The sequence below is a fragment of the Indicator indicator genome, chromosome 33 (assembly GCF_027791375.1).
Source record: "Indicator indicator isolate 239-I01 chromosome 33, UM_Iind_1.1, whole genome shotgun sequence".
Classification (NCBI taxonomy): Eukaryota; Metazoa; Chordata; class Aves; order Piciformes; family Indicatoridae; genus Indicator; species Indicator indicator.
The window spans coordinates 3,485,424-3,501,871 of record NC_072042.1 but is presented as its reverse complement, the minus strand read 5'-3'; the positions used below and the strand labels follow the sequence as shown (position 1 = coordinate 3,501,871).

General features: G+C 51.7%; 2 protein-coding genes across 3 annotated transcripts; both read right to left on the bottom strand.

Annotated features, from left to right (window-relative positions):
* Positions 1–4,104: 4,104 nt before the first annotated feature.
* LSM10 (LSM10, U7 small nuclear RNA associated) lies at positions 4,105–4,957 on the bottom strand. Its single transcript, XM_054395448.1, has 2 exons — positions 4,931–4,957; positions 4,105–4,508 (listed from the first exon to the last, which is right to left on the bottom strand). The coding sequence occupies exon 2, from the start codon at positions 4,486–4,488 to the stop codon at positions 4,117–4,119; it is 372 nt and encodes a 123-aa protein (XP_054251423.1). The 5' UTR covers positions 4,489–4,508; positions 4,931–4,957; the 3' UTR covers positions 4,105–4,116.
* Positions 4,958–5,078: 121 nt separating this feature from the next.
* OSCP1 (organic solute carrier partner 1) lies at positions 5,079–15,868 on the bottom strand. Of its 2 annotated transcripts, XM_054395389.1 has the most exons (11): positions 15,757–15,868; positions 13,911–13,940; positions 10,074–10,228; positions 9,311–9,478; positions 8,707–8,787; positions 8,064–8,167; positions 7,627–7,755; positions 7,028–7,097; positions 6,203–6,342; positions 5,755–5,818; positions 5,079–5,195 (listed from the first exon to the last, which is right to left on the bottom strand). In XM_054395389.1, exons 1-11 carry the CDS (start codon positions 15,866–15,868, stop codon positions 5,079–5,081), a joined length of 1,170 nt encoding a protein of 389 aa, XP_054251364.1. The 2 variants fall into 2 exon arrangements, with proteins under 2 accessions (XP_054251364.1, XP_054251365.1); XM_054395390.1 differs by lacking the exon at positions 13,911–13,940.
* Positions 15,869–16,448: the final 580 nt, after the last annotated feature.

Genomic DNA, 16,448 nt, shown 5'->3' with positions numbered 1-16,448 from the left:
TCCAGAAAAAGAGGAGCCCTGACTCAGAGATTTCTTGGAAACATGCAGAGGCTCATCCGAGCTCCTTCCCCAAGCGAGAAGTTTGCTCAAAACCAGAGGCAGAGTTTTTCTGACCAAAGGAGAAGGAAGAATGGCAAGGGGCTGGGCACTCTCATGCTGTTGGCAGGCACACGGTGCAAAAGGATCTCACTGTGGGCCACAGGCTGGGAGATACCAGCGTGCCCAGCAGCCCCTGGTAGAGCCACCAGCTAGAAAAGCTTCCTCCTCAGCTCAGCCTGCCAGTTAGAGTCATCCTGGGCATGTGGGCATAGCACAGCCAGCACCTGTGGGGCCACAGGTCCGAAAGGGACCCTAGGACAACTTGCCTACGGCTCCCATCTAACTATGACTAACCTCCAACTTCTCAGGGACAAAAAAGGCCAAGTCAGACACCAGGGAAAGCAAATTCCTTCCTGTCCCGTTCCCCCCCTCCCCTCCACTCCCTGCAGCCAGGGAAACTCTGAGGCACAGGATTCCAGCAACGTAATTACAGTGGAAGCAAGCAACAAGCTGGGCTTTCTTCAAACCCTTCTGATGCATCAACACATGAGATAGCCAAGGATTCATCTCTGGGAGTTCCCTCTTTGGTTACATAAACACCAACTTCAGCTTAACCCTTTCAAGTTAAAGCACCAGCCACATCCAGCAGGAAAAAAATCCCAGCTCCAGCCCAACAGCCTCATGCTGGGGATGCCAGCAGGAGAAGAGCAGCCTGGAAAGCCAACTGCAGCCCCCGAGCCCTCACCACTCACTCAGCACAGAGCTCCTGACCCCAGGCTGCTCCTGAGAAGCAGGCAGTCACAGCCTTAAAAGCCAGCACGGGGGAGATGCGGGCTTGTGGCAGGAGGTTTTACTCCTGGTTTACGGCTCCTGTTGCTATGTACACTTCGTATTCCATAAACCCACTGCAGCAGGACTTTCCTCATTGCGCACAAAGATCGCTGCGTGACTCACACACGTGCTGACACTTTCCTCACAGCGAGGTGTGGTTGCTGTTTTTAATCTGCTCACCTACCCTCCACTAGATAGAAAGAAACACATCTGAGTTATCTACGCATGCTGCCGGGCTAACGTCACCCCCGCCCGGCGCACGAAAGCAGACTGGCAGACACCCTAAGTCCACACACACACAACACAAAAAAAAAAAAAAAAAAAAAGACCATTTCACGTAAAAATCACAACAGGCATGGAGGCTCCTTGGGTCTCCCAGCTGGAGAGCTCCCAGCAGCAGCAAGGCACATGCTGGAGCGCCCTGAGTCTCTGCAGACAGAGAACACAGCCCTGACTTGGGCTAAGCCCAGCGGCAGTGCGGGGAGAATCAATAGGGTTGTCCTTAATCAAAGAGCAGTTAAGTGCCCGCAGGGCTTCCCTCTGATTCCGAGAGGATTCTGTAATATCCTGAGCATAAAAAGCAGCTCAACACCAGGGTGCTTTTAAGCAAAGTGATTATGTGGCCAAACCACCAGCGTGGATGTCACAGAGAAGCAATCAAAGGATGCAGCACAAACGCTCCAGCACTGGGGACACACATCCTGCAGCCCACCCGCCTCTGCTGGCCAGCAGTTTGAGCTTTCCTCTGCCCCATCCCTTTAATTACACCCTGCAACCCCCACCACCCTCTACTTGCATCTGACCTGTGTCCCTTTTGTCCCATGGCAGGCAGGCAGGCAGAAGTGCAGCAGCTCAGCCCCACCACAGCAGGCACTGGCCTCTGCTCCAGCTTCTCCACCTCCCTCTGGATGCTGGATTCCACACAGGGAGCAGAGCCTGGGGCGCCCAGCACACCCAGAGACAACAGCATGTAAGAAGCCTACATATTAAGTCTCTAAACCAGCAAAGAACAAATCACCTGCATCAGAGCAGCACACTGTCCCCCTCAGCCATGGCAGGAGGAGGAAGCAGCTGGCCAGAAACAAGGCAAGCCCCAAATGCCCCATGACAGAGGGAGAAGCAGCAGGGCAAAGCCACCCTGCCGCCAGCTCCCTCCAAAAGCAGCACGCAAAACCTTCAGTGCTCACGTGTTGTGGTCGTGAAGCTCCCAAAGGCTACAGCTGGAGCCAACAGGTACCAGAGTCAGGTTCTGAAGGCAAAAGATCCCAAAGAGTGGCTTCCTTATCTTCCTCTGGGGAGCTGGCACAAGGAGGCCAGGGCAGGTCTCTGGAGCTGGCTCTGGCTGCAATACTTTCTGCTCTTACTCACTCTTGGAGGTGCAGCCTGTGACTACTCACTGCTGAGGCACACACGAGGCTCCTCCTCAGCACCGAGCTCCGAAACTACTAAAATAAGAAACTCCTGCCCAGACTGAAAGCGAAATCAGCACCAAACGCAGCCGGGAGCTCCCTCAGCCAGACCCCGGCCGGCCAGGGCGCTGCAGAAGAGGCTCCGCTGTCAACAAAGCCCGAACCGCACCGGCGCCGTCACGGGGCGCAGAATGACACAGGATTTTTACCAAGCGATAGTGTTAAACCCGGTCCCTGTACTCCACATCCCACCATCCGCCGAGGAGCGGCCGGTGCACCGGCAGCACACACAGCGGCTGGGGAACGGATTCCCGGAGGTCCTCAAGGCAGTTCCCTGCCATCACACAGGTGCGGGGAGCGGCGCGGCCGTGGCCACCGGCAGGGCTGGGAGCTTCGGCCTTTCTCGGGAACTAAACCAGGCCCCTGCTAAACTGCCGGCAGCGGGGGAGCTCCGCCGGGCCGGCCGCTGCCCTGTCAGCCGGTTCCGACCACCGTGAGAACGCTGCCCCGGAGGGCACCCGCGGGCTATCAGCCCAGCACCAGGCGGCAAAGCCTCCACCGCGGCCCGCCACAGTGTGAGTAAGAAGGAAGCGGCTCCCACAACGTCCGGCCCGGCCCCATACGACCGGGGCTGTCGGCAGTGCTTCACGGCCACGGTGTCCGGGCCGCCCACCCTTTCACACAGCAGGACCGGGCCCCGGCTCACCTGTCCCCACTCACCCACGGCCCCAGGCCCCGGTTCACCCGTCCCCGCTCACCCATGGCCCCGGGGCCGGCGCGGCCGCCGGCGCGTCCCGCAGCCCCACGCCCGGCCGCGGCCTCCGCTCCGCTGCGCGGCGGCGGCCACCTGACAACGGAAGTGACGCACGCGCCGCCACCGGCCACCGCCCCCCACTCAGGGGGAAGAGGAGGTGCTGATTGGCCGTCTGAGCCAGAGCCAGCTGTGATTGGGGAAGAACCCGGAGGCTGGGCGGGGCAATATTTGCGGCAGATCTTAATTGGCTCAGAAGCGGAGATGATTAGACCGCAGAAAACGAAGGCTGATTGGCTGGGGTGGGATGATTCGCTCCGCCGATTGGCTGCCGTTGCGGTCTGCGCTAAACCTTAGCGGGTTGGTGGGCACGCGGGAGATTCGAACGCAGTGATTGGAGGAGAGGCGGGCGCCCCGCCCCCGGAGGCCCCGCCGCCCCGCCCCCCTGATTTCCCTCCCGCGGTGCGGTAGGTCCTGCATTAGCATTGAACCTACCCGGCGCAGTCCCTCTGCTTCCCGACCATCCCTGCTGAAGGAGCCCACAGGGGCCAGGCCCTCCAGGTCCCCTGCCAGCGCTCCAGCCCCAGGCTTGTCTCTGCCCTCTCTGTGAAACCCGAGCTCTCGTGGCTGTGGGCAGCCCCAACCCAGCCTGGCCTGTGAGCTCTCAGAAATCACCCTGGGCTCTTTGGGACACAGTGAAGTAATAGTGCTGCTCTCAGCGCTGCCCCAGAGCTGCTGGCCACTCCAGGTCCAGAGCTCTGCAGGAAGCTGGGAGAGCAGACCAGCTGCAGCTCCAGCTCCTGTGGGCAGTGATGCCAGCAGCAGGACTTGGCCTGCTTGAGCAGGAGGCCCAGGCTTTGGCCGGAAGGTGTTTGGCCATCAGAGGAAGCACATCAGTAGCTTGCCAAAGGAAAAGGAAACAAGCCAAGATCAGACTTTTTTAAGTGGGGTAATTCATTAGAAAAACTAACTGCTCCCCAGTTGACACTGGCAGAGGAGCAGCAGAGTCCCGAATCCTGGGGCAGAATGTCCAGGGCGAGGTGTGAAGGCAGCGGGCAGTCCAGTCAGAGGGGCAGTGCCAAGGGCTCACTTGTGCTTGGCACGAGGAAACTCCTTCCTGCCCTTATCACGGCCCCCAAAGTAGCGGATCCTGTGGATGGCCTGCAGCTGCCGCTCAATGGTGGCCCTGATGTCCACCTCGTCGGGGATGTGGACGTAGCGAACGTTCCTGCCGGTCACAAAGAACTCGTCCAGGTGGGACACTGTGCCCTGCCTGTCCGTGAAAGTCACCTCAGCCAGCCTCACGTTCATGAAGGCATCCACGTTGGTGATGCGTCCTGTGGCCGTGCTCTCGTCACGCATGTCCACAGTGGTGACGTGGCCGTGCAGGCCCTGCAGCAGGATCACCAGGCTGTTCTCGGCGATGGTGCGCTCCTTCACCGAGTGGCTGACCTCCATCGTGCAGGGAAGATGAGGTGCTGCAACGTGCCCCAGGTTGGTGCCCACCAGGAAATCCACCTGCCTCAGCTTGCACACTTGTGTGCACATGTGCCGCTCCTTGCACACTCGCCTGCACGCTACCCCTCCCCCAAGTCGCTCACACTCTCCATGTGCCACCCTTGCCCCAGGGGGCCCCCACTGCCTGCTCCCCTTGCACACTCCACCAGTCACTCCCATTCTCCATGTGCCCACCTCGCACGCACACCCAAACCCTGCTCCTCCCCTGGCACCCTCCCCCACGCTGCCGCTCCTCCCTGTCAAGCCCGTGGCCCCTGCACACACCATGCTCGCTGCCTCCTCCTCCTCTCGCACACTCACTTGCCACCCCCTTCCTTTGCACAGCCGTGCACCCACCCGCTCCTCCCTTGCACACTCACCCGTTCCTCCCTTGCACACTCACCCGTTCCCGTTCCCGCTGCCCAGCAGCAGGAAGGGGCGGCCCCGCCTGCGCACTGCGCCCCGCCGGCTCCGCCCGCCCGCCCCGACCCCGCCCGCCCCACCGCCGCCGCTGCCGCTGCCGCTGCCGCTACTCCAGCCGTTAACGCGGCTCAGAGCGCGTCCATCAGCGCCAGCAGGTCTTCCCCCTTCTCGTCGCTTGCCGGCCGCGGCTCCGTCACCTCCAGCTCCCCGAGAATGCGAGAGAGCTCGGCCCGTCGGCCCGGCTCCTGCGGAGAGAGCGCGGCTTCAGCCCGCCGGCGAGCGGGGGACTGGAGGCACAGGGACGAGACCCATCGCCTGCTAACGGGAGCCTTTACTGGGGGCGCTGGGGGTGACCAGGACGTGCCCCACCACCTGCTAATAGGAGCCTTTAGTGGGACGCAGTGGGCAGTACTGGGATGTGCCCCACTACCTGCTAACGCTTGCTTTTACTGGGATGGACTAGGGGAGACTGGATGTAACCCAATACCTGCCAACGAGGACCTTTACTAGGCTGCCCTGGGCTGTACTGGGAAATGCCCAACTGCCTGCTGATGCCCACAAGCCCCTTTAGAAAGGACTGCAGGCGTTGGGCTGTGACACTTCTCCATCCCCTGCAGCTGAGAACATGCTCTGGTGTTTGACAGGTTTCAAGTTCCCTTAGCAAACAATCACCAGTCCCCAGGCTGGGCAGGGGATGCTGCCAGTGCTTATGGATGAGCTTCTAAAGTTACTACTGTGGATGGAACTTGGCTCTGGGCAAGGCAAGAAGGGTGAGAATGAAGCTCTGAGAGGTGCTGTACTTACCTGTGTGGCCTCTATGTTGATAACTTTGTAAGATAACTCCTCTGGTCTCGTCAGCGCAGCGTGTCTTGATTAAAAACATGAAAAGAGAACTTAGTTTCATGAGAAGATACAAGAAACTATTTGGGGAGAGGAGAACTACAGGGGCTGAAGAGATGTCTCTGCTCCATGGGACGAAGCTAAGCACAGGTGTCTGCTGGCACAGGCACAGCTGCTGGCACCAGTGTCACTGAGGGCACGCAAAACCAGGAGACACCTTAAGTGAAACAGCTCCTGGCTGACAGCCATGATAAAAAAGTCCAGCCAGGGAATGGAAACTGCTCTGGCCCAAAATAATGAAACCCTGAAGCCAGCTGTTTTGTCCCCAAAGCTGTAAAGGGACAGCTTTAGTCTCCAGGGCTGCCCACGTGGCCCTGCAGCACAACCCCCAGACATGAAGGATGGAACCTACTCTTCCTCCTCATCGGTCGTGAACAAGTTCAGGCGGAATCCTGTCTCACTGCCAGCAGGTTTCTTGACCTCCAGACCTCCCAGCAGCCTGGCCAGAAAGTTCAGTTCTTCTTTAGCAAGAGGGTTAGGGACTATATTCTCCTGCAGAAAGCAGAGATGGGTTCCTTGGTCAGGTTACCAGGGAGATGAGGGCTGTAATCATTTTTGTGTTGTCTCATCTTACATAAACGTTCTTTGGAGCGATATAAATACATTTCTGTATTGTTAATGGCACAGACTCTGCAGATAACTACTCATTATCAGCTGTGTACTTAAAATGGTTGCTTGAATTTATAAAGCCAGGACAACGTAATTTTCCAGCTCAAATAAACAGCTGAGAAATCTGTAAACCCAGCTTTCTGTTTTCTGAGGAGGTTAAAATAGGAAGCGAGTGCAGCGTTGCACAAGCCTGTGTGTGAGGTTCCTCAGGAACATGTGCCCTTCCCCAGCTCAGAAGGGACTGGGGGATTGGATGGAGCTCCAAGAACAACAGAACAAGTTCCCCTGAAGTTATCCTGTAATTGTAGACCAAAGAGATGCTCCTTATTTCTCTGAGAAAGGAGAAGTACAAAGAGGAAGACAGTGATGATCTGGAGGTGAAGCACTTGGGCGTTTCACTCAGGCGTGACCACATCAACTAAGAGACCAAGGAAGGAGAAGGGAAAATCTGGTGGATGTGGTGAAGCAGCTCAAAGGAAAAGCTCCCACCACGTGTGACCAGCTGCAGGACTCACTGACAGAGAGCAGTCAGCCAGGTAACCAGTGACAGGAGCAGAACAGCACTGACCTTTGCATGGGATGCCAGGTTTTTGGATGATGCTGACATGTGGGTCTCTACTGGCCGACTAACGCTATACCTAGAGGGAAGAACACAGCGACCTGTTAGGTGTATGTGCTACAGGAACTGCAGGGAGCAGCACAGCAGCTTTGAGTTCAGGGTGTTTTTCTGAAGGGAGGAAATAACTGAGAAGTTACAGTTCAGATTTATGGAGCATGGAGGCATTAAAATGTGCGAGTGACAAAGCTGTGCAAAAGAACACTGCTCGCTCTGGTTCTTTGAGAGGAAGAATTATGTTAAGACAAACACAGAGAAAAGAAGGAATTTCTTGAATGCAGCTAAAATTGAATTACATTGCACATAATCTGCAGCACCAGATGAGAACACTCTTTACTCAGCTTTACTGCAGACATAAATCAAACTTTTGCTCTTTTCTACAGCTCTTTATACACATCTGTCTATGTGTTCTGTTTCAGGACATCACAAAATAGTCAGGCTGGTAACAGTGGAAAAAGGCAAAAATACCCAAGGCTGGAGCTGCGCTGCTGACCAAATCCACAGCCATCAACATTTACTTCAGGTTGCACTATAGGACAAAAATCACTTACATATTTGTTCCAAGTTTGAGGACTCTGTCTCCATAAAGCTCAAAAGATCCTTCCCTTTGTGGAGTAACATAATTTCCATTGGTGGTGAACTCAGATCTTCTCACTTCATTTCCACTGTGATTAAACATCCTTAAAAACAAGTCATTATTGAAGCATATTTAGTGGGTTTAGTACTGATTTTCAGGACTGGCTTGCCCTTTTTTCTTGTGTAGTAAGCAGAGGAATAAAAGTCTGTTCAGTTTGTGGGTAAATGCCCATTTTAGAGGATATATTACTAATAGCTAATCAACTGGAATGGGGAACATCAGACACAGCTTAGTACTTCATTAGTCCCAAATCCTGCCCTCTAAATAGCAATTCCTGGAGGCTCAGCAATTTGTGCAACATGGATGACAGTCTGAGCTTGGTTCCTGTTAGACCTCACACACTGCACTCACCTGATGAGTCCTGGAACTTCTGTACCCCAAGGAACAGGGCCTGATATGGGCAGCACAAAGCGACCATTGGAGTTCTGCACTTTGTCTTTCAGAAAGATTGAGACCTGCAAAAGAATATTCCAAATATTCCACCCTTGAGACAATCAGTTACCTTCCTTCTGACCTGAATTCTTTGCAGACTGAGCTTGCAGCCTTCCTGCCTACCCTGGGGGAGGTTTCCTAGAGATTTTGATACAGAGACTGTGACACAAGGCAAAGGCAGTGATGCAGAAGTGTGGCCCAGAGGAAGGCCACATTGATCTAACATTACTGTTTATGCACTTGAGTATGATCAATGTATTAGAGGATATCAAGCCCCATGATTTCTAGCTCACCACCTGAGTTTCATATCAAGTTTCTACTACAAGAAAAAACACACTTATCAACCAGCAAATCTTTATTGCTACTTTTTTTCATGGCCTTTTAGAATTATTGAGGAGGGCTGTAGTAGATTTGCTTCATTTGTGACATTTTGAAGGTTTAAATTGCAAGCAGATCAAGATGACTGAATAGCACAAGTAACAAACCCAAACCTGCAGTGTCATTATAACAAGATCCCTCCATATTCTAGCTGCAAACTCCCTTCTTACTGAGTGGCTCTTACCCTTATATGCATGTCCTGAAAAAACACAAGGAGCGTTTGCCTGATGAGCTGAAATTCCCCAGCAGACAGACCACAGTATGTCTGGAAGAAAAAAACACCACAAAGGCTTTGCAAGTACACCACATCCAGCCCAGGTAAGGGTGAAAACAAGCACATCACAATGCTGCTGCCTGAACTGTGTAGCAGGGGAAGCAGAAATGCTCTTAAGAGGGGCTGCTGGTCATTATCAGTAATTATTATCCATGACTAAGAGTCTGACTTAATTTCTGCTGAAGTCAGTGGAGACTTTGATCAGACTGAATAAGCCAGTAGAAAAATAACACTCAACTCATAGATACTTCCCTCTCCAGAAGCCCTCTGGAAACATTTCATGCCTTCTCAGCACTTTTAAGTTGTTAATGGGGAGGCCAATTTGTTTCCCTCAGGGTAGAAAAAAAACCCCAAAAAACAAAGAGGAAGGTTATTTGGATGGTTCTCTGAGGCCTTGACCTTCACACCTGATATGGCACTTGCTGATGTGATATTTAGTCTCTAAGATTAGCTTGGAAAGACAAAAAATAATTAAAAATCCCAACCCCCCCACCAGTTTTGGAAGGATTCTTACATCGATCAGCTGTCGGAAGGTTTCATCCACCTGGTTCAGAATGCCAGGGGCATCTTGTATGAAATCCTTGATTGCATCCAGGTGATTGAATGTGACCAGCAGAATGTCTTTGGGCCGAGGGCACAGCAGCACTTGGTACTTGAAAGCCATAGTCATGAGGTCATACAGCTGCAAATGAACATGGGGACAGTTTGGGTCTGTCACAACAGGGAGCATGACACCACTTAGGTAAAGTTATGTTGATACAGAAGGGGATTTCAACACTTAGGCTTGCACCTGCCTATGGGAAGAAGAACTTCAGCTTTGCTTCCTAAGAAAATAAGGGAACCACATCTCCAGCCCTCCTGCTGGTCTCTCTGACAGCAGGCAGAGGTCTCACAGGTGATCCAGCTGCTGCCATCTTCTCCAGCACTGCCTGCTGGATATACCACTTGCAGGCAAAAATTCTAACAGAGCAGTGAGTGGTGACACAGGGCTGTGTGCATCATACATACCCACAGATGGATTTATAATATACATTAAAGAGTGCTTACTGTGCCTCTTAAACATTCATAAAGCAGAAATACTGCTGAAGTAGCTGCTCATTCCTCAAAGCTTGCTTGGCTGGGAACCATTTTACCAGGAAAACACATGGAAAGAGGGCTGCTACACATGGTTCCAGAATGAAAGAGGTAAAGCCACCTACTTGTGCTGGCCACCAGAACCTTGTGGATGGTAGGATGGAAGCTCAGGGTGGTCAGGATGGGCAGGTGAGCTGCTTTACCTTGTCCATGCTGGCCTGGTTCAGCCTCATGATGGATGCGTGAGCCAGGCGGTCGTACACCGTGCGCAGAGCTTTCTTGGAGTAGAGTTCCTGTGGTTTAAACAGCTCCTCTATGAATTTTTTATTGAACATGGTTGTGATGATGTCGTTCATAACTGCAAAGACAAAGAGGCTCTGTTTTTTGCTGCAGAAACAGGACATTCATCTGATTCATTCCACGCTGAGAGCTTGGACGCTGACAGCTGTGAGGTGATTGCTTACCTGTGAGGGGGAGGCACAGAGCCACATGGAGAACAGGAGGAGGAACACAGAACCATGAAATGGTTTGGGTTGGAAAGGACCTTAAAGATCATCTAGTTCCAACCCCCTGCATGGGCAGGGACAGTTTCCACTAGACCAGGTTGCTTAAAGCCCTGTTCAACCTGACCTCAAGCACCCTGCTTAATGCTAGCATTTGTCTGCTGACAACAACAGATGCCACCCTGCTCTGAGGGAGCAGCTCTGGGACAGGCCCCAGGGGCTGAGATGCTGCTGGAGCTGCAGACAACAAACCCTGGTTTCCAGTGGGAATGCACTGGGTTTCTTGCCTTGTTTTCACAGCTCTGGCTGGCACTCCTCACCCCGTATGGAATGCTGCTTATGGGCTGCTCTGGCAGGGATTATCTGCGAGAGCTGCAGTTCTGCTGCCCAAGGAGGCTGCTTGGCATCGCTCTAGATTTTTGCAGACCAGTTGGCTGACTCTGCCTGTTCTCTCTTTAGCCTTTGACACTTCTACTCTATTTTTCCTCCTAAACAGAAGCTCCTGCATGGTTTGAGGCTCCTTCAAGTACTAGTTTCAAGTGGATTAACACTGATGAGGATTTAAGGAAACGTTTATAACACTGAGGTCTACGTCAGGCCACCCAGGACTCTCAGGCAGCATTGTCTGTGGATAATAGAGCAGTTCAAAAGCTCAGAACTCCAAATTTCCTTGCACATGCCTCATTTTTTAATGTGTAAATTTAGATATGGAATTGTTTTGTGACTTTAGAGTCTGAGTAGAAGGGCTGTGCAGGTTATCAAAGGAGATAGAAAACATTTTGCAGTGATTCAAGCAGATGCAGGAGCTCAGCTTTTAGCTGGACCTGCTGTTTTTAGTCTGTACCTGATGTATTTTGCTTATTATAAATAAGCCTTTATTTTTCTATCCAAAAGATGTCCAATAAAGATGTCAATTCAGACAGATTACTGTACAAGCATGAACTGTGCTAAGCAGGTAACTGTTACTGGAGTTCAGAATGCCAGCTGGTTCTTATGGATTAGAAAAGTCTGAGAGGAGGGCATAAAAAATAGAGAAAAAGTGAACACAGAGGTAGTGGCAGAGATCAGCTGGGTGAAGTACTGCTGCAGTCATTCACTGGTGGGTTACACACTGGCTTTCCACAGCTGAGGGACTGCAGCTACACAAACAGCCAGAGGAAAGGGAGTGTCCCACTCACTTCACCCTCTCTCAGCTGATGAACCCCCTGGGGTATACTGAGAGCCTGGCACCACGAGCTGCTTTCTGAGAGCAAGTGCCTTTGGATGAGATTTGCTCTCCCTGCTTAAATCTGAAGTTCACAATTTCCCTTCCACATTGGTGTTACCTTCTGGTGACAATTCACGTGGCACTGGACAGAACTGGACAGCAACACAGCCAGGGCTCAGCTCAGCTGCTGAGCAGCAGGGATTACAGAAACAGGTAAGTACAAACAGGCAAAACACCCCTCCTCTTCCTCCCTTCTTTTCCAATAAACTGTCCAGAGAACCATTTGTATTTACAGCCTGAGGCAAAAATCCTCACTTTTTCTAGTGGAGAAAATCAACTCCATTAGTATGTAGCAGTATAGATTTCATTTTGCAAGTAATCAGTCATGACAATAATTTCCTTTTACTCCTATCAAGACAAATATTAAGTTGCCTGTGTGTGTTGGCTGCACAAAGGTTCCTCCTCCACCTTTGGAGAGTCACCAATAACCAGCACTGTCCTGAGACAGACAACATCCCAGTGTGCTGTGGCTGTGGGATGAGAAGATCTGTGTTAAGCACACACCCAGCCTCACATCAATTAGCTTCTGAAATGAAAACCTCTTGTATGGGCTATAAAAAGAACCGAAAGAGACATTTAAAAAATCCAGATAAAGGCCAAACCTGACAGAGTTGTGTTTGATAATGAGACAGCAAAGACACCTCTGAGCACGGGGAGTCCCTGGGGAGATAGTGACACCAGCCTAACAATGGACAGTAACAAAGAAAGGAGAGTTGGCTCAGGGGAAATGGCAGGCCAAGCAGCACAGCATAAAAGCAATTCAGCAGAGAAGGGTTTCATCAACTGGGATGGGGAGAGGGAAACCAAGTGTGGACAATGCGATGGACAGAAGAGAAGCTGAGGATTTACAGTGGCGTTCGCCTACGTGTGCCATGTCACCAGTGACAGACACCAACATCTCGTGCACTGTCACCTAACATGGCTTGGATGCATGACATGAGACTGGAGCCTTTACACCTAGGCTGTGCTCATGCTTCTCAGAGGACACTCAAGGCAGCAGAGGCAATGTTACGAGTTCAGAACAGTCACATATTCTACTCGGGATGGGTTTATAGCTCGTAAGGAGGACAATGGCAGCTGAAGCCACCCCATCATGGCTTCAGCAGCAAGGGGGCTCAGCTGGTCACTCTGTGTAACCCTTCAGAGGTCACCCCAAAAACAGTGTTTGGAGGTTTTCCTCTCGCAAGAGAAACTGATGGGTTGACATGGGATCTGCATCAGTGTTGCTGCCATCTAAATCCAGCAGGCTCTTACAGAGCTGGCCATCATTTTGGGTGTCAGAAATGAGGAATATGGGATCTCTCAGACTTCCAAGACATTAAATACTGGGGGAAAAAAAGTATAATTGGAAACAGCATGTAATGGTTGCCAAAAAACAAGCTGAGGCAAATTCCAGGATATCAGAATTTATCTTCAGTAAATATTCAAAACCTACAAATGATGCTTATTTTGAAAACCATGAATCAGAAGCTTGACCCCTCTGCAAAAAGGGCTGCACAAAAAGACTCTGGAAGTTCTGCTTGTGTTCATCTAGCAAAAATCCTGAGAGTTTAAGAAATGCATTTCCTCACCCAGCTCCTTGTCACACCCCTCTGCTGGAGGTATCAAGGCAGAGCCCAGAGGGATGCACACACTCCCACCTCAGCTGCTCACTGCAGAACTTTTTGTCTCAGCAAAACCCACCTTCAGGGGTGGTTTCAGTCAAGGGGAGCTTGGCTGAGGTGTGAGCACCTGCTCCTTTGTGACCACTCTGCTGCAAGCATGGTAACCTTGAGCAGAGATGGGTAAGCAGCTCTGATGGAAATGCCTTAAATCTTTAATGGACTTCACCTGGCCCAAATCCTAAGCAGCGAATCAGAAACAAAAAAAAAATCTTAGAAAAAAAATGTGGTGTACCCAATATTCCTGCATTTAAGCAGAAAAGCCACCCCCACAGTGCTCACGTGGTGAGATGTTTGCATTAACAGGATACTAGAATAATACAAACATTGTGGCTGGGAAGAGTGCTGGGGTAACAAGTTTGGCTCTGTTTCTCACCTCAGTTAAATTAGCAAGTCACTTTTGAAGCCACAGGGTTTGGAGATTTTGTCTGTTTTTCCCAAGATCTATCATTAAAGTGCATGTTAATGATCAGAGGAGCGTTGTTAGTCATCTCTGGCACTATGGCTAGAAGGCTGCAGGAACAGCACACGGTGTGTTCACATATGATGAGCCTCATGTGTGCATGTAGTGGTGCTTGTCTACTGCATGCAGCTAGAAGATTACAGTACCTCGTTTCCTGTCCACATCTGTCCATTCATCTACACGAAGCATATAAAACAAAAACATCAGTTCAAGAAGTAAGAACAATAGATTCAAAGGAGAAAAAATAGATTCAAAGGAGAGAAAGAAACTAAAAAAAAAAAAAAAAAGAAAAAAGGAAAAAAGATAAACTAAACTAATGGACTTTGGATTTTCTCATCAGCATTCAGCACTTAATAGGAACCAACTCTGCTGGCACTCCACACCTTCCACTTTCAGTGAGCACACAGAATCACAGAATGTTAGGGGTTAGAAGGGATCCTGAAAGATCACTCAGTCCAACCCCCCTGCCAGAGCAGGATCACTTAGGGCAGGTCACACAGGAACGCATCCAGGTGGGTTTTGAATGTCTCCAGGGAAGGAGACTCCAGAACCTCTCTGGGCAGCCTGCTGCAGTGCTCTGCCACCCTCACTCACCCCAAAACATGCAAATGTGCCCCACCCCCTTGGAGAAAAACTTGGGGTTTTGCCTCAATGGAGATAAACTTTTACCTGTAATTGAATCTTAGCTCATTTTGCATTGAGCTTGGAATGTCTTCAGCTGTTTTTTTATGCACTTACAGGTGAACAATATTGGAATATTTTAAAGCATTACCAAACACATCTGAGTACAATGAACATCTGGGGTTTTTTTGGAAGATAAAATACATGTCTGGATAAACCAGTGCAGCTCTCCTGCTGAGACAGTCAACCAACTACAGCTCATTTAGTTTCAGCTCAAAACTTAGACCTTTATGAACAGCAGTAACCTTTTGGCAGCTCATTCTCTGAAGACACACAAGAATAAAAAACACACTGCTGTAGTGACACTTTTGCTGCTGTTCAGCACTTCATGTTGGACAGGCTGGAGAAGGAAACAATACAACAATCTCTTCAATACTGAGTTAATAATGAGGTGTACTGAAGCCTGTTCTCCACGCCATGGCATAAAGCTGCAAGGATTTTAGAAGCAAAGCTGGTTTAGCTGAAAAGTGGTGAGCAGAGTTCTGGGTTTTTTATGCACACTGTGACCACCCAGGGCTCTGCTTTTAAAGCACTTTTGACCAAATGCTAGACTGACAGAATTTTGTAAAAGCTGGACAAGGGTTTCAGGGGCCAGATTCGTGTTATTTGGAGTTTTTCTTAATTGCTCACACTTCTTCTGCAGAGGCTTTACTAAGTTATTCTTGGGAACTACTTCTCGAATGCAAAGGTCTTCCTGAAACAGCTCAGGACCTGGACTGAGGCACTCACAGCCTGAGCTATTTTGATTCCAGAGGTCTCTGTCTGAAGCTGTCACCTCTGAAGCAACTACAGAAACCTTGATATGTATCCCAGTGTCTCCCTTAGCTGTAAGAATTTCACAGCTCAACTCTAATAAAACCTCAAAGAAACTTCATGAGAGCTGATGAACTCAACAGGCTTTACTTGAAATGTCAGAGAAGAAAAAGCACACACGATTGATTACTGTGATTAAAGCTGTTAAACAGCGGTGGGAAAAAGACTTGCCCAGACTCCTTTCGAGGACAGACACCGTGATGCTCTGTCACTTCTCAAGCACCCTCCCAGTTAACAGCACAGCACCGGTGTTCATTCCTGCCTTACACAGAGGGAACCAGCACCACGGAGTGCGGTGATCATGGGGTAGCAGGCAGCGACCCAGCCCTGCCGGGGGACGGCCAAGGGCACCAGCAGCTGTGGCAGGGCCGCTCCTCGCGTCCCACCCCGACACGGCCAGCGGCTCCCCGACACTCTGCTCGGCTCCGGGCCGCAGGGCCAGGCCCCGCACGGCACGGCCGGAGCTCCGGGAGGGGGCCCCGGCCGCTCACCGCTCACCTTTCCGGGCTTTCTCGCCGGGGATGCTCTGGGCGCGGAGCCGCTGGTCCAGAATATAGAGCATCTCGCCGCCCAGGTTGAGGAACAGCAGCGGCAGCGTCCGCAGCGACATGGCGACAGGCCACGCACCGCCGCCGCCGTTGCCGAGCAACCGAAAGGGCCAATCAGGAGGCGCCGCCTTGACGCGTGGGGGCGCGCGTGCAAGCCCCGCCCCTGCGCCTGCGCTCAGCCGGGGTGCGGGCAACCGGAAGTGGAGGCCTGGCGCCGCGGCATGGCAGCGGCAGCGCAGGGGGCGCCTTGGTTGTGCTCGGCGGCGTCCCGGCGACATGGAGAGGGACCCGCGGGGCCAGGGAGGGACTCCTGCCCCTCTGCTGTGCCCCGAGGACGCAGCCACAGCTGGAGAACTGGATCCAGTTCAAGGCTCCACAGGTCAAGAGGGACAGGGAACTACTGTAGATGAGGGGTCTGGAGCGGCTCTGTGAGGAGCAGGCCTGCGGCTGCTGAGCCTGGAGAAGAGCAGACTCAGAGGGGATGTTCGCAGTGCTCAGCAAGAGATAAAGGGTGGGGGGTGGGGGGCAAGAGGATGGGACGTTTTTAGTGGTGCCCAGTGACAGGACAGGAGGTAAAGAGCACAAACAGGAACAGAGAAAGTTTCACCTAAACATGAGGAAAATCATCCTTGGTGTGAGGGT